The following is a 17,915-nucleotide window of genomic DNA, read 5'->3' on the forward strand; positions in this document are numbered from 1 at the left end:
GTAGGGACAATGTACTCTTTGTCTTTATACTGTATAACAATAATACCTCCTGTAATGTAGTGAACATTATGCTAAAATCCAGTCTGTGTATTAGTACGGTGGGATTCCAGTTCCATGTTTTACAGTAGCCAGACAGTGGGAGTGATATGCCATGTGTACTATGTAATACCAGCATACTTCTGAGTAAAGTTAAACTAAAGTATACGAACGCCCCAACCACAGTTCTTATAAACATATGCAATTTAAATAACTGTATGTTACACCTCCAACCAAGACAATCACCTTGGCCATTTCCATCAAGTCAGTCTCTGCTGCTACATGATTGAATGCGATCAGAAGTGTTTGTCCAGCCTCGTTGGCTGATACATCACCGGCTTTGAATCTGTTCTTCAGGAATTTGAGGACTCTTGCATCTGCAACTTCAACAATTGTGTCCAAAAGCCACCGTCTGACAAGAGAGAAGGATGACAATAAAAAAAAACTTTGTAGCAAACATAGAAATGTTTACCATGGCAACCATAGAATGTTTAAATTCATATAAAAACATGCCTATATATACACACACTATCGTTCAAAAGTTTGAGGCCACTTAGAAATGTCCTTGTTTGAAAAACACATTTTTTTTGTCCATTAAAATAACATAAAATCCATCAGAAATACAGTGTAGACATTGTTCATGTTGTAAATGACTATTGTAGCTGGGAACGGTAGATTTTTAATGGAATATCTACATAGGCATACAGAGGCCCAGTATCATTTTAGAAGGCTAGTTGATCATTAGAGAACCCGTTTGCTATTATGTTAGCATAGCTAAAAACTGTTGTTGTGATTAAAGAAGCAATTAAACTGGTCTTATTTAGACTAGTTGAGTATCTGGAGCATCAGCATTTGTGGGTTTGATTACAGGCTCAAAATGGCCAGAAACAAAGACCTTTCTTCTGAAACTTGTCAGGTTATTCCATGCGAGAAATTGCCAAGAAATTGAAGATCTCATACAACGCTGTGTACCTCCCCCTTCACAGAACAAAGCAAACTGTCTCTAACTAGAACAGAAAGAGCAGTGGGAGACCCCGGTGCACAACTGAGCGGGAGGACAAGTATATTACGGTGTCTAGTTTGAGAAACAGAGACCTCACAAGTCCTCAACTGGCAGCGTCATTAAATAGTACCCACAAAACACCAGTCTCAACGTCAACAGTGAAGAGGCGACTCCGGGATGCTGGCCTTCTAGGCAGAGTTGCAAAGAAAAAGCCATTTCTCAGACTGGCCAATAAAAATAAAAGATTAAGATAGGCAAAATAACACAGACACTGGACAGAGGAACTCTGCCTAGAAGGCCAGCATCCCAGAGTTCCAGCTACAATACTCATTTACAACATTAACAATGTCTACACTGTAATTATGATCAATTTGATGTAATTTTAATGGACAAAAAACAAGGACATTTCTAGGTTACCCCAAACTTTTGAACGATTGTGTACATACAGTAAAACATATACATTTGATTATAAATTAAATAAACATGAATATGCACCTGTGTTCATCATTCCCTGAGAGCTGTTTCCACAGAACCTCGTGGTTTTCTAGCGATGTCACACGCAGGAGTTGGAAAAGAACAACAACATCCTCACTTGTTGCACTGTCCGTCTGGTAGATGTTCGCTTGGGCCAAACGTTTGATCATGTCTGCAATCTGTGAACAACAATGTGGTTGCATTTGTTTGTGGCATATCACATGTTAGCAGTAAATAATCATGAGCCATAAACATCTTCATGACAGGGTGAGGAAAAAAACATTTTTAGAGCAAGTTTTGAGTATTATTGATACCCTGTTCTTTACCTTGGGCACTGGATCATCCAACTTCTTCATCAAAATGGGTATTTGGGCCAACACTTTCACAAACTTGTAAACTAGATTCCCTCGGCTAATCATGGGACCAACAGCAGGGGTCACCACTGTGTCAGTTACACTGAGCAGCACAAGCTCTTTCCTAAAGGAGAGTCAACAAGAATAGCACCTAACACATACAAACTTTGGCATCCTGGTGAGTATGCCTCACTATAGCCCCAAGACTGAGAACCTCTCAGTGAACCTCTTCGCTGCACTTCATCTAAGACTGTGTTTACAGGGAGCCAAATTCTTATCTTTTTTATCAGTATTTTTTTCTTTTGACCAATTAGATCAGCTGTTTTGCCAATAATCGGGCAAGAAATCTGAATTGGGCTGCCTGTGTAATCGCAGCCCTATAACTCATGTCTGGACATCTCCTCCTGGACATTCCTTCACATAATTTAGCGTTAGGCTGTGTTTTCACTGCGGAAGCCCAATTGTTATTGTTTGCTCAATTATTGGCAAAAGATCTTATTGGTCAAAAAAACAATTAGTGGATTACATCAATTATCAGAGTTGGGCTGCCTGTGTAAACGCATCCTTAGTGTGTACATGGCAAATAAACCACATTCACAAATTATTCTGTATGTTGGTGTTTAGTCATTACGCCTCTAACCGTGTCATCTCTTTCAAGTCCTCCATCTACAAGGTGGTTCTCATTTTCAGACACCCAATTTTATATAGTGAAATGAAAGAAAACAATGAGATTTGTCATACGTGGCTTGCAGTTTGGAGTTCCCCCCTTTCACGTTGAATGGGGAGAAATGCTGGCGCTCCAATGCGTGAGCCTTCTTGATCAGGCCTCCGTCAACTGTTGGTTTCACTGTGTAGACATATCTCACTGTTGAAATGACGGAGTCACCTCTCTAGATGACGTAAAAGAATACAAAAATTATTGAAAGTGAGTGACTGTTAAAGTATACTATTTACCTCGATGGTCTCTGTAGTATTGGCACTGTATACTCGTTTAAATAGAATTGTGCATGTTCACATATAGGTCTATGGATTGGAAAGACAAACCTCTTTGGAAAGTTTGTTGTCGACAGCAAGTGCCATTCCTCTGTAAATGGCTGCCTTTTTTTTGCAGTTATTAATGTCAACAATTTGGGTGACCGACAATTCTTGGGAGTTGGCATCCTCCTCATTGGCATACGTACTCTGGCACAATCCATGGATCCCGAACTGATAACAAATACATAGAATAAACCTCACATTAACATTTCTTTACAGATGAAAATGCAATATAACGTAAGCATTGTTTATGTAAAACCTGTTTTAGTTACCTCCTCAAGCTCATACACTCTTTGGGTGGTCTTGACTGTGACTTGGAAGAACCCAAGTATGCCTCTCACAATATTGACGATGGTGTCAGATATTTCAGCAGAGGTGCGAATGTCACCAACCCGTCCCTTGGCGTACTCGAACATGAAGGGTTTGCTGAGCTCGGCAGCAATCCGTTTGGTAAGCTTTGGTGAGGTATCAAATGCATTCTTCCCTGGGATGCCATTGAACTCCTCGAAGTTCAAGTTTGAAACCTTAAAACAAGAAAATATAATTGGATCACCAGGTAGAATTAATTGCTTATTTACGATTAAAAAACGTTTTTCAAAGGAGTTTGTTTAAATTCCCAGGATATTGACACATTTTATGTTCATCAAAAGAAACGTAGATCCTTAAAATAACACATGCAGTATATTTCTCTTCTGAAAAATTAGGTAAAGGTCTATGAAGTACATTGCATTGGTAATTTTTATTGAATGCATACCCGGAGAAGGAATGTTTGTGCAGACACACCAATGATCTTGACTTTGCACACAAGTCTCACACCAGACTCTGCAAGGTTTGGCATGCCACGCCCAATATTCACCATTCCCTCATATCTGTACTCATAGGTTTTCTTAGGGTTCAAGCCAGGCTCTACAATACATCATTGATATATAAATATTCATGAAAACATGCTCATTTGAATGTAGGGTTAGTTTTAAATGATACATTTCAAATCACTTGATAAAGAACTCACCATAACTGATATGGGCACATGCTGAAATGAAAAAATGAAAAAATAATCAAAAATTGTCATAAGTAGCTAATTAAAAATAATTTCCATATTTTTGTTTCTCTGCACACTTACCGGCCAAGGCCACAAGGTGACAAAGAAGGAACCCCCACATGGTGAAATCCAGGAGTGGGATCCTGCAGCTCAACGTTTCCTTTTATATGCAATGCTGTGTTCTCAATGACTAAACAAGTACATGACCCAGTGTCTGCACAGCACATCTTTGGCATCAATGAGGGGCATAAAGTAACAAGGGGGCAAAGGTATGTCAGACGAGTGTAACCAGTGACGTTGACAGTGGTCAGTATGACATGGAAAAGGAGGACATTTCAGGAAAAATAAACAGTGATCTAAAATGGACACTAATAACCAGTGCTTTGTGAAACTCACATATTGTATATTACAAAGAATTGTTTAAAATTCAACATCTTTGACCTTATTTCAAATGCACAAAGTGTGCTGCTTGCACAAATAATATATTCACAGGATGTACACAACATTAGGAACACCTGTGCTTTCCATGACATAGACTAACCAGGTGAAAGCTATGATCCCTTATTGATATTAATTCCACTTCAATCAGTGTAATGAAGGGGAGGAGACAGGTGAAAGAAGGCTTTTTAAGCCTTGATAAAATTGAGACATGGATTGTGCTTGTGTGCAATTCAGAGGGTGGATGGGTACGACTAAATATTTAATATGCATTTGAACAGGGTATGCTGGTAGATACCAGGTGCAGCGTTTTTTCACGCTCAACAGTTTCCTCTTTGTATCAAGAATGGTCCACCATCCAAAGGACATCCAGACAATTTCCGAAAACGGGTCATTGATGAAAGAGGATAAAAGACTGACACAAATTTTGCAGAGCAACAGACGGGCTACAGTTACTCAACTGACAGTCAAAATCAAATCAAATCAAACTCTATTTGTCACATGCACCAAATACAGTGTAGACCTTACATGCTTACTCACAAGCCTTTAACCAACAGTGCAGTTGAAGAAGAGTTAAGAAAATATTTACCAAATAAATTAAAGTAAAAAATAAATAAAAAGTAACTAAATTAAATAACAATAATGAGGCTATATACAAGGGGTATCGGTACCGAGTCAATGTGCTGGGGTACAGGTTAGTCGAGGTAATTTATACATGTAGGTGGGGGTGAAGTGACTATGCGTAGATAATAAACATTGAGTAGCAGCAGTGTACAAAACAATTGGAGGGGGGTCAATGTAAATAGTCCAGTGGCCATTTGTTTAATTGTTAAGCAGTCTTATGGCTTGGAGGTAGAAGCTGTTAATTAACCTCTTGATTCTAGCCATCCCGGATCCGGGATCGTGAATACAGCCTCAAGCTCATTAGCATAACGCAACGTTAACTATTCATGAAAATCGCAAATGAAATGAAATTAATATGCTAGCTCTCAAGCTTAGCCTTTTGTTAACAACACTGTCATCTCAGATTTTCAAAATATGCTTCTCAACCATAGCAAAACAAGCATTTGTGTAACAGCTAGCGTAGCTAGCGTAGCATTTAGCGTTAGCATCAGCAGGCAACATTTTCACAAAAACCAGAAAAGCATTCAAATAAATCATTTACCTTTCAAGAACTTCGGATGTTTTCAATGAGGAGACTCTCAGTTAGATAGCAAATGCTCAGTTTTTCCTGAAAGATTATTTGTTTAGGAGAAATCGCTCCGTTTGGTGCGTCACGTTTGGCTACCAAAAAAAAACGAAAATTCAGTCATCAAAATGCCAAACTTTTTTCCAAATTAACTCCATAATATCGACTGAAACATGGTAAACGATGTTTAGAATCAATCCTCAAGGTGTTTTTCACATACAGTGCCTTGCGAAAGTATTCGGCCCCCTTGAACTTTGCGATCTTTTGCCACATTTCAGGCTTCAAACATAAAGATATAAAACTGTATTTTTTTGTGAAGAATCAACAACAAGTGGGACACAATCATGAAGTGGAACGACATTTATTGGATATTTCAAACTTTTTTAACAAATCAAAAACTGAAAAATTGGGCGTGCAAAATTATTCAGCCCCCTTAAGTTAATACTTTGTAGCGCCACCTTTTGCTGCGATTACAGCTGTAAGTCGCTTGGGGTATGTCTCTATCAGTTTTGCACATCGAGAGACTGAAATTTTTTCCCATTCCTCCTTGCAAAACAGCTCGAGCTCAGTGAGGTTGGATGGAGAGCATTTGAACAGCAGTTTTCAGTTCTTTCCACAGATTCTCGATTGGATTCAGGTCTGGACTTTGACTTGGCCATTCTAACACCTGGATATGTTTATTTTTGAACCATTCCATTGTAGATTTTGCTTTATGTTTTGGATCATTGTCTTGTTGGAAGAGAATTCTCCGTCCCAGTCTCAGGTCTTTTGCAGACTCCATCAGGTTTTCTTCCAGAATGGTCCTGTATTTGGCTCCATCCATCTTCCCATCAATTTTAACCATCTTCCCTGTCCCTGCTGAAGAAAAGCAGGCCCAAACCATGATGCTGCCACCACCATGTTTGACAGTGGGGATGGTGTGTTCAGGGTGATGAGCTGTGTTGCTTTTACGCCAAACATAACGTTTTGCATTGTTTCCAAAAAGTTCAATTTTGGTTTCATCTGACCAGAGCACCTTCTTCCACATGTTTGGTGTGTCTCCCAGGTGGCTTGTGGCAAACTTTAAACAACACTTTTTATGGATATCTTTAAGAAATGGCTTTCTTCTTGCCACTCTTCCATAAAGGCCAGATTTGTGCAATATACGACTGATTGTTGTCCTATGGACAGAGTCTCCCACCTCAGCTGTAGATCTCTGCAGTTCATCCAGGGTGATCATGGGCCTCTTGGCTGCATCTCTGATCAGTCTTCTCCTTGTATGAGCTGAAAGTTTAGAGGGACGGCCAGGTCTTGGTAGATTTGCAGTGGTCTGATACTCCTTCCATTTCAATATTATCGCTTGCACAGTGCTCCTTGGGATGTTTAAAGCTTGGGAAATCTTTTTGTATCCAAATCCGGCTTTAAACTTCTTCACAACAGTATCTCGGACCTGCCTGGTGTGTTCCTTGTTCTTCACAATGCTCTCTGCGCTTTTAACGGACCTCTGAGACTATCACAGTGCAGGTGCATTTATACGGAGACTTGATTACACACAGGTGGATTGTATTTATCATCATTAGTCATTTAGGTCAACATTGGATCATTCAGAGATCCTCACTGAACTTCTGGAGAGAGTTTGCTGCACTGAAAGTAAAGGGGCTGAATAATTTTGCACGCCCAATTTTTCAGTTTTTGATTTGTTAAAAAAGTTTGAAATATCCAATAAATGTCGTTCCACTTCATGATTGTGTCCCACTTGTTGTTGATTCTTCACAAAAAAATACAGTTTTATATCTTTATGTTTGAAGACTGAAATGTGGCAAAAGGTCGCAAAGTTCAAGGGGGCCGAATACTTTCGCAAGGCACTGTATCTCTTCTTGATATATCGTTCGTGGAAGCCTCCTCTCTCCTCTCAATCACTGGATGATTGCGTGCAGCTTGTAGATTACGCACCAATTTAGACAAAGGACACCGGGCGGATCCCTGGTAAATGTATTCTCTTATGGCCAATCTTCCAATGATATGCCTACAAATACGTCACAATGCTGTAGACACCTTGGAGAAACGACAGAAAGGGCAGGCTCATTCCTTGCGCATTCACAACCATATAAGGAGACAATGGAAAACAGAGCCTCAAAAATTCTGCTCATTTCCTGTTTGAAGTTTCATCTTGGTTTCGCCTGTAGCATGAGTTCTGTGGCACTCACAGATAATATCTTTGCAGTTTTGGAAACGTCAGAGTGTTTTCTTTCCAAAGCTGTCAATTATATGCCTAGTCGAGCATCTTTTCGTGACAAAATATTGCGCTTAAAACGGGCACGTTTTTTAATCCATAAATTAAAAGAGCGCCCCCTATATCCAAGAAGTTAAGGAGCCTTTTGGTCCAAGACTTGGCGCTCTGGTACCACTTGCTGTGTGGTAGCAGAGCCATACGCACTACCCTCTGTAACGCCTTATGGTCAGATGCCGAGCAGTTGCCACATTGAGGAAGAGGTTGTTGTGCTGGCACCACACTGCCAGGTCTCTGACCTCCTCCCTATAAGCTGTCTCATCATTGTTGGTGATCAGGTTTACCAACTTAATGATGGTGTTGGAGTCGTGTTTGGCTACGCAGTCATGGGTGATCAGGGAGTACAGGAGGGGACTAAGTACACAACCCTGATGTCCCCACAGTTGAGGATCAGCGTGGCAGACATGTTGTTGCCTACCCTTACCCCCTGGGGGTGGCCCGTCAGGCAGTCCAGGATCCAGTTGCAGAGGGAGGTGTTTAGTTCCATGGTACTTAGCTTAGTGACTAGCTTTGTGGGCCCTATGGTGTTGAACGCTGGCTCTGGGGTTTCTGGGATAATGGTATTGATATGATCCATGATCAGCCTTTCAAAGCACTTCAAAGCAAAACCTGACATACGTGAGTGCTATGGTGCGGTAATTATTTTGGTAGGTTACCTTCGCTTCCTTAGCCACAGGGACTATGGTGGTCTGCTTAAACCTGTGCGTATTGCAGACTTGGTCAGCGAGAGGTTAAAAAAAGTCAGTGAATACGCATGCCAGTTGGTCAGCACATGCTTTGAGTACACGTCCTGGTAATCTGTCTGGCCCCGCGGCTTTGTGATGTTGACCTGTTTAACTTTGGGGTAGGGGGCAGTATTTTCACGTCCGAATGAAAAGCATGCCCAGACTAAATGGCCTGCTACAAAGTCATAAAGCATATTATAAGTAGATTTGGATAGAAAACACTCTGAAGTGTCTAAAACTGTTTGAATGATGTCTGTGAGTATAAAGAACTCATACGGCAGGCAAAAACCTGAGAAAAAAATTCAACCAGGAAATCTGGGAAATCTGAGGTTGGTTGATTTTCAACTGAGCTCCAATTGAAGATACAGTGGGATAATTTATGTTGCACTTCCTAAGGCTTCCACTAGATGTCAACAGTCTTTAGAACCGTGTCTGATGCTTCTACTGTGAAGTGGGGCCGAAGGAGAAGGGAATGAGTAAGGTCTGCCATGAGCTGACCATGCTCTGACCATGCGCGTTCACATGAGAGGGACCTTTGTTCCATCGCACTTCTGAAGACAATGGAATTCTCCGGTTGGAATTTTATTGAGGATTTATGTTAAAAACATCCTAAATATTGATTCAATAAATCGTTTGACATGATTCTACTGACTGTTACGGAACTTTTTGACATTTCGTCTTCTTTTAGTGAACGCACTTCGTGACTTTGGATTTGTTTACCAAATGCGCTAACAAAAGTAACTATTTGGACATAAATGATGGACATTACTGATCAAAACAACATTTCTTGAGGAAGTGGGAGTCCTGGAAGTGCATTCCGATGAAGATCAGCAAAGGTAAGTGAATATTTATTATGCTATTTATGACTTTTGTTGACTGCATAATATGGCAGATATATTTGTGTCTTGATTGGGCTCTGAGCGCCGACTCAGATTATTGCATGGTTTGATTTTTCTGTAAAGCTTTTTTGAAATCTGACACAGCGGTTGCATTAAGGTGAAGTGCATCTAAAATTCCATGCATAACACTTGTATCTTTTAGCAATGTTTATTATGAGTATTTCTGTAAATAGATGTGGCTTTCTGCAAAATCAAAGGATGTTTTGGAACTTCTGAACGTAAGGCGCCAACGTAAACGCAGATGGTTGGATATAAATATGAACTTTACCGAAAAAAACATACATATATTGTGTAACATAAAGTCTTATGAGTGTCATCTGATGAAGATCTCAAAGGTTAGTGATTCATTTTATCTATATTTCTTCTTTTTGTGAATCCTCTCTTTGGCTGGAAAAATGGCTGTGTTATTCTGTGAATAGGCACTCACCTAACTTAATAGTTTGGTTTGCTTTCGTCGTAAAGCCTTTTTGAAATCGAAAACTGTGGCTGGATTTACAACAAGTGTATCTTTAAAATGGGGTAAAATACATGTATGTTTGAGGAATTTTAATTTTGGGATTTCGGTTGTTTTGAATTTGGCGCCCTGCAGTTTCACTGGCTGTTGAAGAGGTGGGACGCTACCGTCTCACATACCCTAGAGAGGTTAAAGGACTTGCTCATATCGGCAACCGAGAGCGTTATCTCTCTCTCGTCTAGAACAGCTGGTGCTCTCGTGCATGCTTCAGTGTTGCTTTCCTCGAAGCGAGCAAAAAATGCATTTAGCAGGTAGGCTCGCGTCACTGGGCAGCTTGCATTCGGGTTTCCCTTTGTAGTCCGTAATAGTTTTTAAGCGCTGCCACATCCGACGAGTGTCAGAGCCGGTGTAGTAAGATTCAATATTAATCGTGTATTGACACTTTGCTTGTTTGATGGTTCATCTGAGGGCATAGTGGGATTTCTTATATGCGTCCGGATTAGTGTCCAGCTCCTTGAAAGTGGCAGTTCTAGCATTTAGCTCGATGCGGACGTTGCCTGTAATCCATGGCTTCTTGTTGGGATATGTACGTACGGTCACTGTGGGGACGAAGTCGTCGATGCACTTATTGATGAAGCTAATGACTGAGGTGGTATACTCCTCTATGACATTGGATGAATCCTGGAACATTTTCCAGTCTGTGCTTGCAAAACAGTCTTGTAGCATGGCATCCAGGTCATCTGACCATTTCCGTATTGAGCGAGTCACTGGTACTTCCTGCTTTAGTTTTTGCTTGTAAGCAGGAATCAGGAGGTTAGAATTATGGTCAGATTTGCCAAATGAGAACGGGGAGAGCTTTGTATGCCAGAGTTTTCTTTCCCCTGGTTGCACATTTAACATGCTGGTAGAAATGTGAGGTGAAACTGTTTTAAGTTTCATCCATCGTGCCTTGTGTCAACATTAAAGGCTGTTGGTTAGATTATGTGTTTTCAAGGCCACATTGGTCCCCTTGATAAAAGTGGAGCAACATTTGAATGCCACAGGATATCTGAACATCATTGCCAATCAGGTGCATCCCATCATGGCAGCAGTGTATCCATCTGCAATTGATAAGTTTTCAGCAGGATAATGCTCCATGCCAGAAGGCTAGGATTGTCCAGGAATGGTTCCACGAACATGACAGTGAATTCAGCTTACATTCCGCTTACTGCAGTGGCCTACTCAGTCACCAGATCTCAATCCAATTGAGCATCTGTGGGATGAGATGGAACAAGCTAACTTAAAGACCCACTACCAGCCAATTTGACACAACTGTGGGAAGCATCGGACTCAACATGGGCCAGTATCACAGTGGAACGCTTTCGACACCTTTTAGAGTCCATACTCGACAAATTGAGGCTGTTCTGATGGCAAAAGGGGGAGCAACTCAATATTAGGAAGGTGTTCCTAATGTATTTTAGACACAGTGTATGTCTTAGGCATTTGGATTGATGTGGATTTGGCATTTAAAAACCATGGTTAAGAAACTAAGATTTAAAGTTGTATTTGTCTACAGTAACAGATCGTGCTTCTCTCTAAGCAGTAGGAAGCAGATTATTCAGTCAACTTGTTATATGTTCTTGATTATTGTGATATTATTTATCAAAGCGCAGCTGCTACTATTCTTAAACCTTTGGATGCCATCCATCATAGTGCACTTTGTTTTGTTACAGATAACAGTTTTGATACCCACCGCTGCATCCTGTATCAAAAGGTTGGCTGGATTTTGCTAAGGACCTGTAGATCTCTACATTACTCTCTTTTTGTTTATAAACTCCCATCTGATCTAACTTTGCTGTAGAGGTATAGACACCTGAGTTGCCTAACCCATTCACAGGATTGGTTAACTCATGAGGTTCCTAGGGTCTCCACCGAGCTATGTAAATCTGCTTTTTATAACGACACAAGGCGAGACCCAGATGCAGACACAGAAGTCAGATGGTTTGAGCTCTGTGGTATTTATTATAATCCAAGGGATAAACAAAAGGCAGGTCAGGGACAGGCAAGAGTTCATAACCAGGGCAGAGTCCAAAACTGTACAGGGTGGCTGGCACGCTCGAGGTCAGTGGCAGGCAGAGTGATCAGGCAGGCAAGGATCAAAACCAGGAGGACGAGAAAAAGAGAGACGGGAAAAAACAGGAGCTAAGAGAAAACCATTGGTTGACTTGGCAAACAAGACGAACTGGCACAGAGACTGAATCACAGGTATAAATACCCAGGGGATAATGGGGAAGATGGGTGACACCTGGAGGAGGGTGGAAACAACGACAAGGACAAGTGAAACAGATCAGGGTGTGACACTTTTAGTTTTAATGCACCGTATTGCTCAAGCAAAATTCAAAACGTATTTCCTCTTGATGTTCTTGTGCCGTTCGGGTCATTTCAAGCATTGATTGGGGATTTATTTTTTGAGGTATGTATCCGTTTTTCTGGTTTATTGATGTTTTATTTGTGCTTCCCATGACTTAAAAAAAATGTAATGCATATTATTATATTTGGTAACACTGATTTATTTTTCCTTCGCCTCCAACCCCTTTCGATGCGTGGAACAAATGTGGGAGTGGCTAGGTCTACATAAGGGTCCCCATGGGCTAGTGGTCCCGCAAGCGTGACAACTTCCAGTGAAACTGGATGGTGCACAATTGAAATAAATAATCATAAATAATATGGATTTTAAATATTAATGTATATCGGATTAAACCTTAAATTATTGTTAATATAACTGCACTGTCTGATTTACAGTAGCTATTACAGCAAAAACATGCCATGCGATTGTTTGAGGAAGGCTCCCCACATCAAAATATTTTTCATACATATCTTTTCATACTTATCTTCCTCTGATTTGTCAACCAAGAGGTCCCAGCTATAACATGTAGTTTCGTTTTGTTAGATAAAATCCTTCTTTATATACTAAAAAGTCAGTTTAGTTGGCGCTATCGATTTGAGTAATCCACTTGTTCAAAATGCAGAGAAAGGGTTCCAAAAATCTACCCCTAAACTTTGTTTCAACAAGTCAAAATACGTTTTTATTCACTCCTAAGATACCTTATAATGTAATCAAACTATAATATTTCTTATGGAAATAAGTATGTTCAATAGGAAACTGATTTTAGCAGGTGCGTAATTTCTTCAGTGCGTGCTCAAACACAAATTTCCCAGACTGTGTCCTTCTGCTAAAACTATTTCTTATTCGGTTTTGAAGTTACAAGCCTGAAACCTTGAACATGGACTGCTGAAACCCTGTGGAAACCATAGGAATTGCATCCAGGGAGCTAATTTTCAATATGACCTTTTACTTGCCTTTCTACGAGGATGGTCTCTCCAAAAAAAATATTCTGGTTGTTTTGTCTTTAGATTTTCTCCAACCATATCTATTGTGTTATATTCTCCTACATTATTTTAACATTTTTACAAACTTCAGAGTGTTTCCTTTCCAATGGTACCAATTATATGCATATCCTGGCATCAGGGCCTGAGCTAGGGCCAGGCAGTGTACTTTGGGCATGTCATTCAGACAGGAAGTGTAGAAAAAAGGGGCCTATCCCTAAGAAGTAAAAAAACTCACAAAAGCTCTGACGGCCGTGATGCTGATACATTAAGCTTATTAAAGATCAGTGATACGATCAAGGGCAGTGTTCGGGTTCCTTCATATTTTTCCTCATCTTATCCGGCTGTTGCCATGCACCTGCAAAGAATATAGCTCAGATGTGCGAGTGCCTTTTGAATTTGACTACAAGCAACAAGAGGGCTTAATTGGAGTCTATTTCTTTGGAGCCTAGACCTATATAAAATAACTTAACTGGCTGAAGTAGGCTGTGAGGCTTAACAGCCTAATAGAAGTAGGATTTTTTTAATTAGCCCTACTTACAATTGCAACTGGTCAAAAATGTAGCATCCTACATAAAGCAATAATTTAAAGAAAAAAGTGTGCACGTTTGAACTAAAACAATGTAACTAAAAAGAAAGCGCACATTTGTAAATCCCATACTCTAAAAGTAATTGGAAAGGTAGATACAAATGTGTGACACTGTGTTACAATGAAGAATGTAGCCCATCATGCGAATGATTCCTATTAGCAGGACAATATACTTTTTACAGCCGGCTACTGTTGTGAAAATCCCTCAATTTGCAATGTATTCGATGCTTAGGTACTCTAAAGTGTTACATTTCTAACTCAAAACATTTCTTCATCAACATCTTTATGCTTTCGTTAATCTTCTTGATTAACAAATATAACCCTGATCTCTCTTTTGAAGAACATATCAAGACCATTTCAAGGACAGCTTTTTTTCATCTACGTAACATTGTAAAAATCAGAAACTTTCTGTCCAAAAATGATGCAGAAAAATTCATCCATGCTTTTGTCACTTCTAGGTTAGACTACTGCAATGCTCTACTTTCCGGCTACCCGGATAAAGCACTAAATAAACTTCAGTTGGTGCTAAATACGGCTGCTAGAATCCTGACTAGAACCAAAAAATTTGATCATATTACTCCAGTGCTAGCCTCTCTACACTGGCTTCCTATCAAAGCAAGGGCTGATTTCAAGGTTTTACTTGAGCCCTAGGACCATGCCCCAGGACTACCTGACATGATGACTCCTTGCTGTCCCCAGTCCACCTGGCCGTGCTGCTGCTCCAGTTTCAACTGTTCTGCCTTATTATTATTCGACCATGCTGGTCATTTATGAACATTTGAACATCTTGGCCATGTTCTGTAATAATCTCCACCCGGCATAGCCAGAAGAGGACTGGCCACCCCACATATGCTCTCTCTAATTCTCTCTTTCTCTCTCTCTCTCGGAGGACCTGAGCCCTAGGACCATGCCCCAGGACTACCTGACATGATGACTCCTTGCTGTCCCCAGTCCACCTGACCGTGCTGCTGCTCCAGTTTCAACTGACCTGAGCCCTAGGACCATGCCCCAGGACTACCTGACATGATGACTCCTTGCTGTCCCCAGTCCACCTGACCGTGCTGCTGCTCCAGTTTCAACTGTTCTGCCTTATTATTATACGACCATGCTGGTCATTTATGAACATTTGAACATCTTGGCCATGTTCTGTTATAATCTCCACCCGGCACAGCCAGAAGAGGACTGGCCACCCCACATAGCCTGGTTCCTCTCTAGGTTTCTTCCTAGGTTTTTCTAGGGAGTTTTTCCTAGCCACCGTGCTTCTACACCTGCATTGCTTGCTGTTTGGGGTTTAAGGTTGGGTTTCTGTACAGCACTTTGAGATATCAGCTGATGTACGAAGAGCTATATAAATAAATTTGATTTGATTTGATTAATGTGATATAATAAAGTTTGCTTTATTTCTGGAGAAACCTTTCTAAACAACTGGCTTTATTTACAAATTAGTGAGAATCTCTCACCTCATGTTCAAGAATTTTATTTTTCTCACTCACTCTAGGTTAAATGAAAACGAAATCTCCAAAATATTGTTACTTTTTAAACATAGCGATTATTATTATTAATGAAATTAGAATTATATAAAAGCCTGTTAGATATTCTCAGATATTCTCACAGATCCTAACGGAAAATGCCCCTTAGAAATTAATATAGAGTCCTCCAATCCTCTAAATGTAATTATTGGCACAATATACTTTTTAGAACCCGGCTACTGTTTTGAAAATCCCTCAACTTGAAATGTATTCGATGTTTAATCTCCATTTGGGTATTGGTTAGACAAGAATTGTCACGCCCTGGTCAAAATATTTTGTGTTTATCTTTATGTATTTGGTCAGGCCAGGGTGTGGCATGGGGTTTTTGTAATTGTGGTGTGTTTGTCTTGGGGTTTTGGTGGTGGTATTGGGATTGTAGCTTAGTGGGTTATCTAGCTAAGTCTATGGCTGTCTGGAATGGTTCTCAATCAGAGGCAGGTGCTTATCGTTGTCTCTGATTGGGAACCATATTTAGGCAGCCATATTCTTTGAGTTTGTCGTGGGTGATTGTCCTTAGTGTCCTATGTGTACTCTCGGTTAGTTTGCACTAGAGAGGCTGTTTCGGTTTCGATTACGTTTATTGTTTTGTGTAGTGTTCGTGTTTCTTTATTTGATTAAACATGAATCTCAATCGACACGCTGCAGCTTGGTCCGACTCTCCTTCATCACCACTAGAAAACCGTTACAGAATCACCCACCAACCAAGGACCAAGCGGCGTGGTAAACAGAGGCAGCAGCAACAGCAGGAGAAGCGACAGGTGCAGCAGGAGCAACAGCAGCAGCAGCAAAGGCAGCAGCAGGAGCAAAGGCAGCAGCAGGAGAAGCAACAGAGGCAGCAGCAGCATTGGGAGAGGCTGCACTCTTTGGATAAATGGACTTGGGAGGAGATCCTTGACGGACAAGGACCCTGGGCAGAGCCATGGATGGAATTGGAGCTGTCGGCGAAGCAGAGTGCTGAGTCTGAGAGTGTGGAGGATGTACTGGACAGAGTAGAAAGAAAGGTGTGGGCTTGGCATAGCATGCACGGCATACCAGTGCCAGCACCACGCATCAGGCCTGCAGTGCGTCCCACCTGTTCAGCGCTGCCGGAGCCTTTCTCCTCTACAGCGCTGCTGGAGTCTCCCGCCTGTTCAGCGCAGCCAGAGCCTTTCTCCTCTCCTGCACGGCCGGAGTCTCCCGCCTGTTCAGTGCAGCCAGTCTACAAGGAGCTGCCAGTCTGTAAGGAGCTGCCAGTCTGTAAGGAGCTGCCAGTCTGTAAGGAGCTGCCGGTCTGCTGCCGGTCTGTACGGAGCTGCCGGTCTGCACGGAGCTGCCGGTCTGCACGGAGCTGCCGGTCTGCACGGAGCTGCCGGTCTGCACGGAGCTGCCGGTCTGCACGGAGCTGCCGGTCTGCACGGAGCTGCCTGTCTGCACGGAGCTACCAGTCTGCAAGGAGCTGCCAGTCTGTAAGGAGCTGCCAGTCTGCACGGAGCCGCCAGAGCTGCCAGTCTGTAAGAAGCCGCCAGAGCTGTCAGCCTATATGGAGCAGCTAGTGCCGCCAGTCTGCCCAGCGCCGCCAGTGCCCCCGTCTGCCCAGCGTCACCAGTCTGCCCAGCGCCGCCAGTCTGCCCAGCAGTCTGCCCAGCGTCGCCAGTCTGCCCAGCGTCGCCAGTCTGCCCAGCGTCGCCAGTCTGCCCAGTCTGCCCAGCGCCGCCAGGCTGCCCAGCCCAGTCTGCCCAGCGTCGCCAGTCTGCCCAGCGCCGCCAGGCTGCCCAGAGCCGCCAGATCTGCCAGTCAGCCAGACTCTTCCAGATCTGCCAGACTCAACCAGACTCTTCCAGATCTGCCAGTCAACCAGACTCTTCCAGATCTGCCAGTCAACCAGACTCTTCCAGATCTGCCAGTCAACCAGACTCTTCCAGATCTGCCAGTCAACCAGACTCTTCCAGATCTGCCAGTCAACCAGACTCTTCCAGATCTGCCAGTCAACCAGACTCTTCCAGATCTGCCAGTCAACCAGACTCTTCCAGATCTGCCAGTCAACCAGACTCTTCCAGATCTGCCAGTCAACCAGACTCTTCCAGATCTGCCAGTCAACCAGACTCTTCCAGATCTGCCAGTCAACCAGACTCTTCCAGATCTGCCAGTCAACCAGACTCTTCTCTTCCAGATCTGCCAGTCAACCAGACTCTTCCAGATCTGCCAGTCAACCAGACTCTTCCAGATCCGCCAGACAATCTCTTCCAGATCTGCCAGTCAATCAGACTCTTCCAGATCCGCCAGTCAATCAGACTCTTCCAGATCCGCCAGTCAATCAGACTCTTCCAGATCCGCCAGTCAATCAGACTCTTCCAGATCCGCCAGTCAGCCGGGATCTGCCAGAACTGCCAGTCAACCGGGATCTGCCAGAACTGCCAGTCAACCGGGAACTGCCAGTCAACCGGGATCTGCCAGAACTGCCAGTCAACCGGGATCTGCCAGAACTGCCAGTCGACCAGGATCCGCCAGTCGACCAGGATCCGCCAGTCGGCCAGGATC

General features: G+C 42.3%; 1 protein-coding gene across 1 annotated transcript in view; it reads right to left on the minus strand.

Moving 5' to 3' along the window:
* vtg3 (vitellogenin 3, phosvitinless) overlaps positions 1-4,094 on the minus strand; it is a 43,011-nt gene extending 38,917 nt beyond the window's left edge. The window contains exons 1-9 of the mRNA XM_024378647.2: positions 4,022-4,094; positions 3,911-3,931; positions 3,656-3,807; positions 3,174-3,425; positions 2,911-3,072; positions 2,608-2,756; positions 1,840-1,990; positions 1,535-1,692; positions 283-448 (exon numbers count right to left, since the gene is read on the minus strand). Of these exons, the coding sequence (XP_024234415.2) occupies positions 283-448; positions 1,535-1,692; positions 1,840-1,990; positions 2,608-2,756; positions 2,911-3,072; positions 3,174-3,425; positions 3,656-3,807; positions 3,911-3,931; positions 4,022-4,061 (1,251 nt within the window). The 5' untranslated portion in view covers positions 4,062-4,094. The remainder of the gene's footprint in view (positions 1-282; positions 449-1,534; positions 1,693-1,839; positions 1,991-2,607; positions 2,757-2,910; positions 3,073-3,173; positions 3,426-3,655; positions 3,808-3,910; positions 3,932-4,021) is intronic.
* Positions 4,095-17,915: the final 13,821 nt, after the last annotated feature.

The sequence above is a fragment of the Oncorhynchus tshawytscha genome, linkage group LG18 (genome assembly GCF_018296145.1).
Source record: "Oncorhynchus tshawytscha isolate Ot180627B linkage group LG18, Otsh_v2.0, whole genome shotgun sequence".
Lineage (NCBI taxonomy): Eukaryota > Metazoa > Chordata > Actinopteri > Salmoniformes > Salmonidae > Oncorhynchus > Oncorhynchus tshawytscha.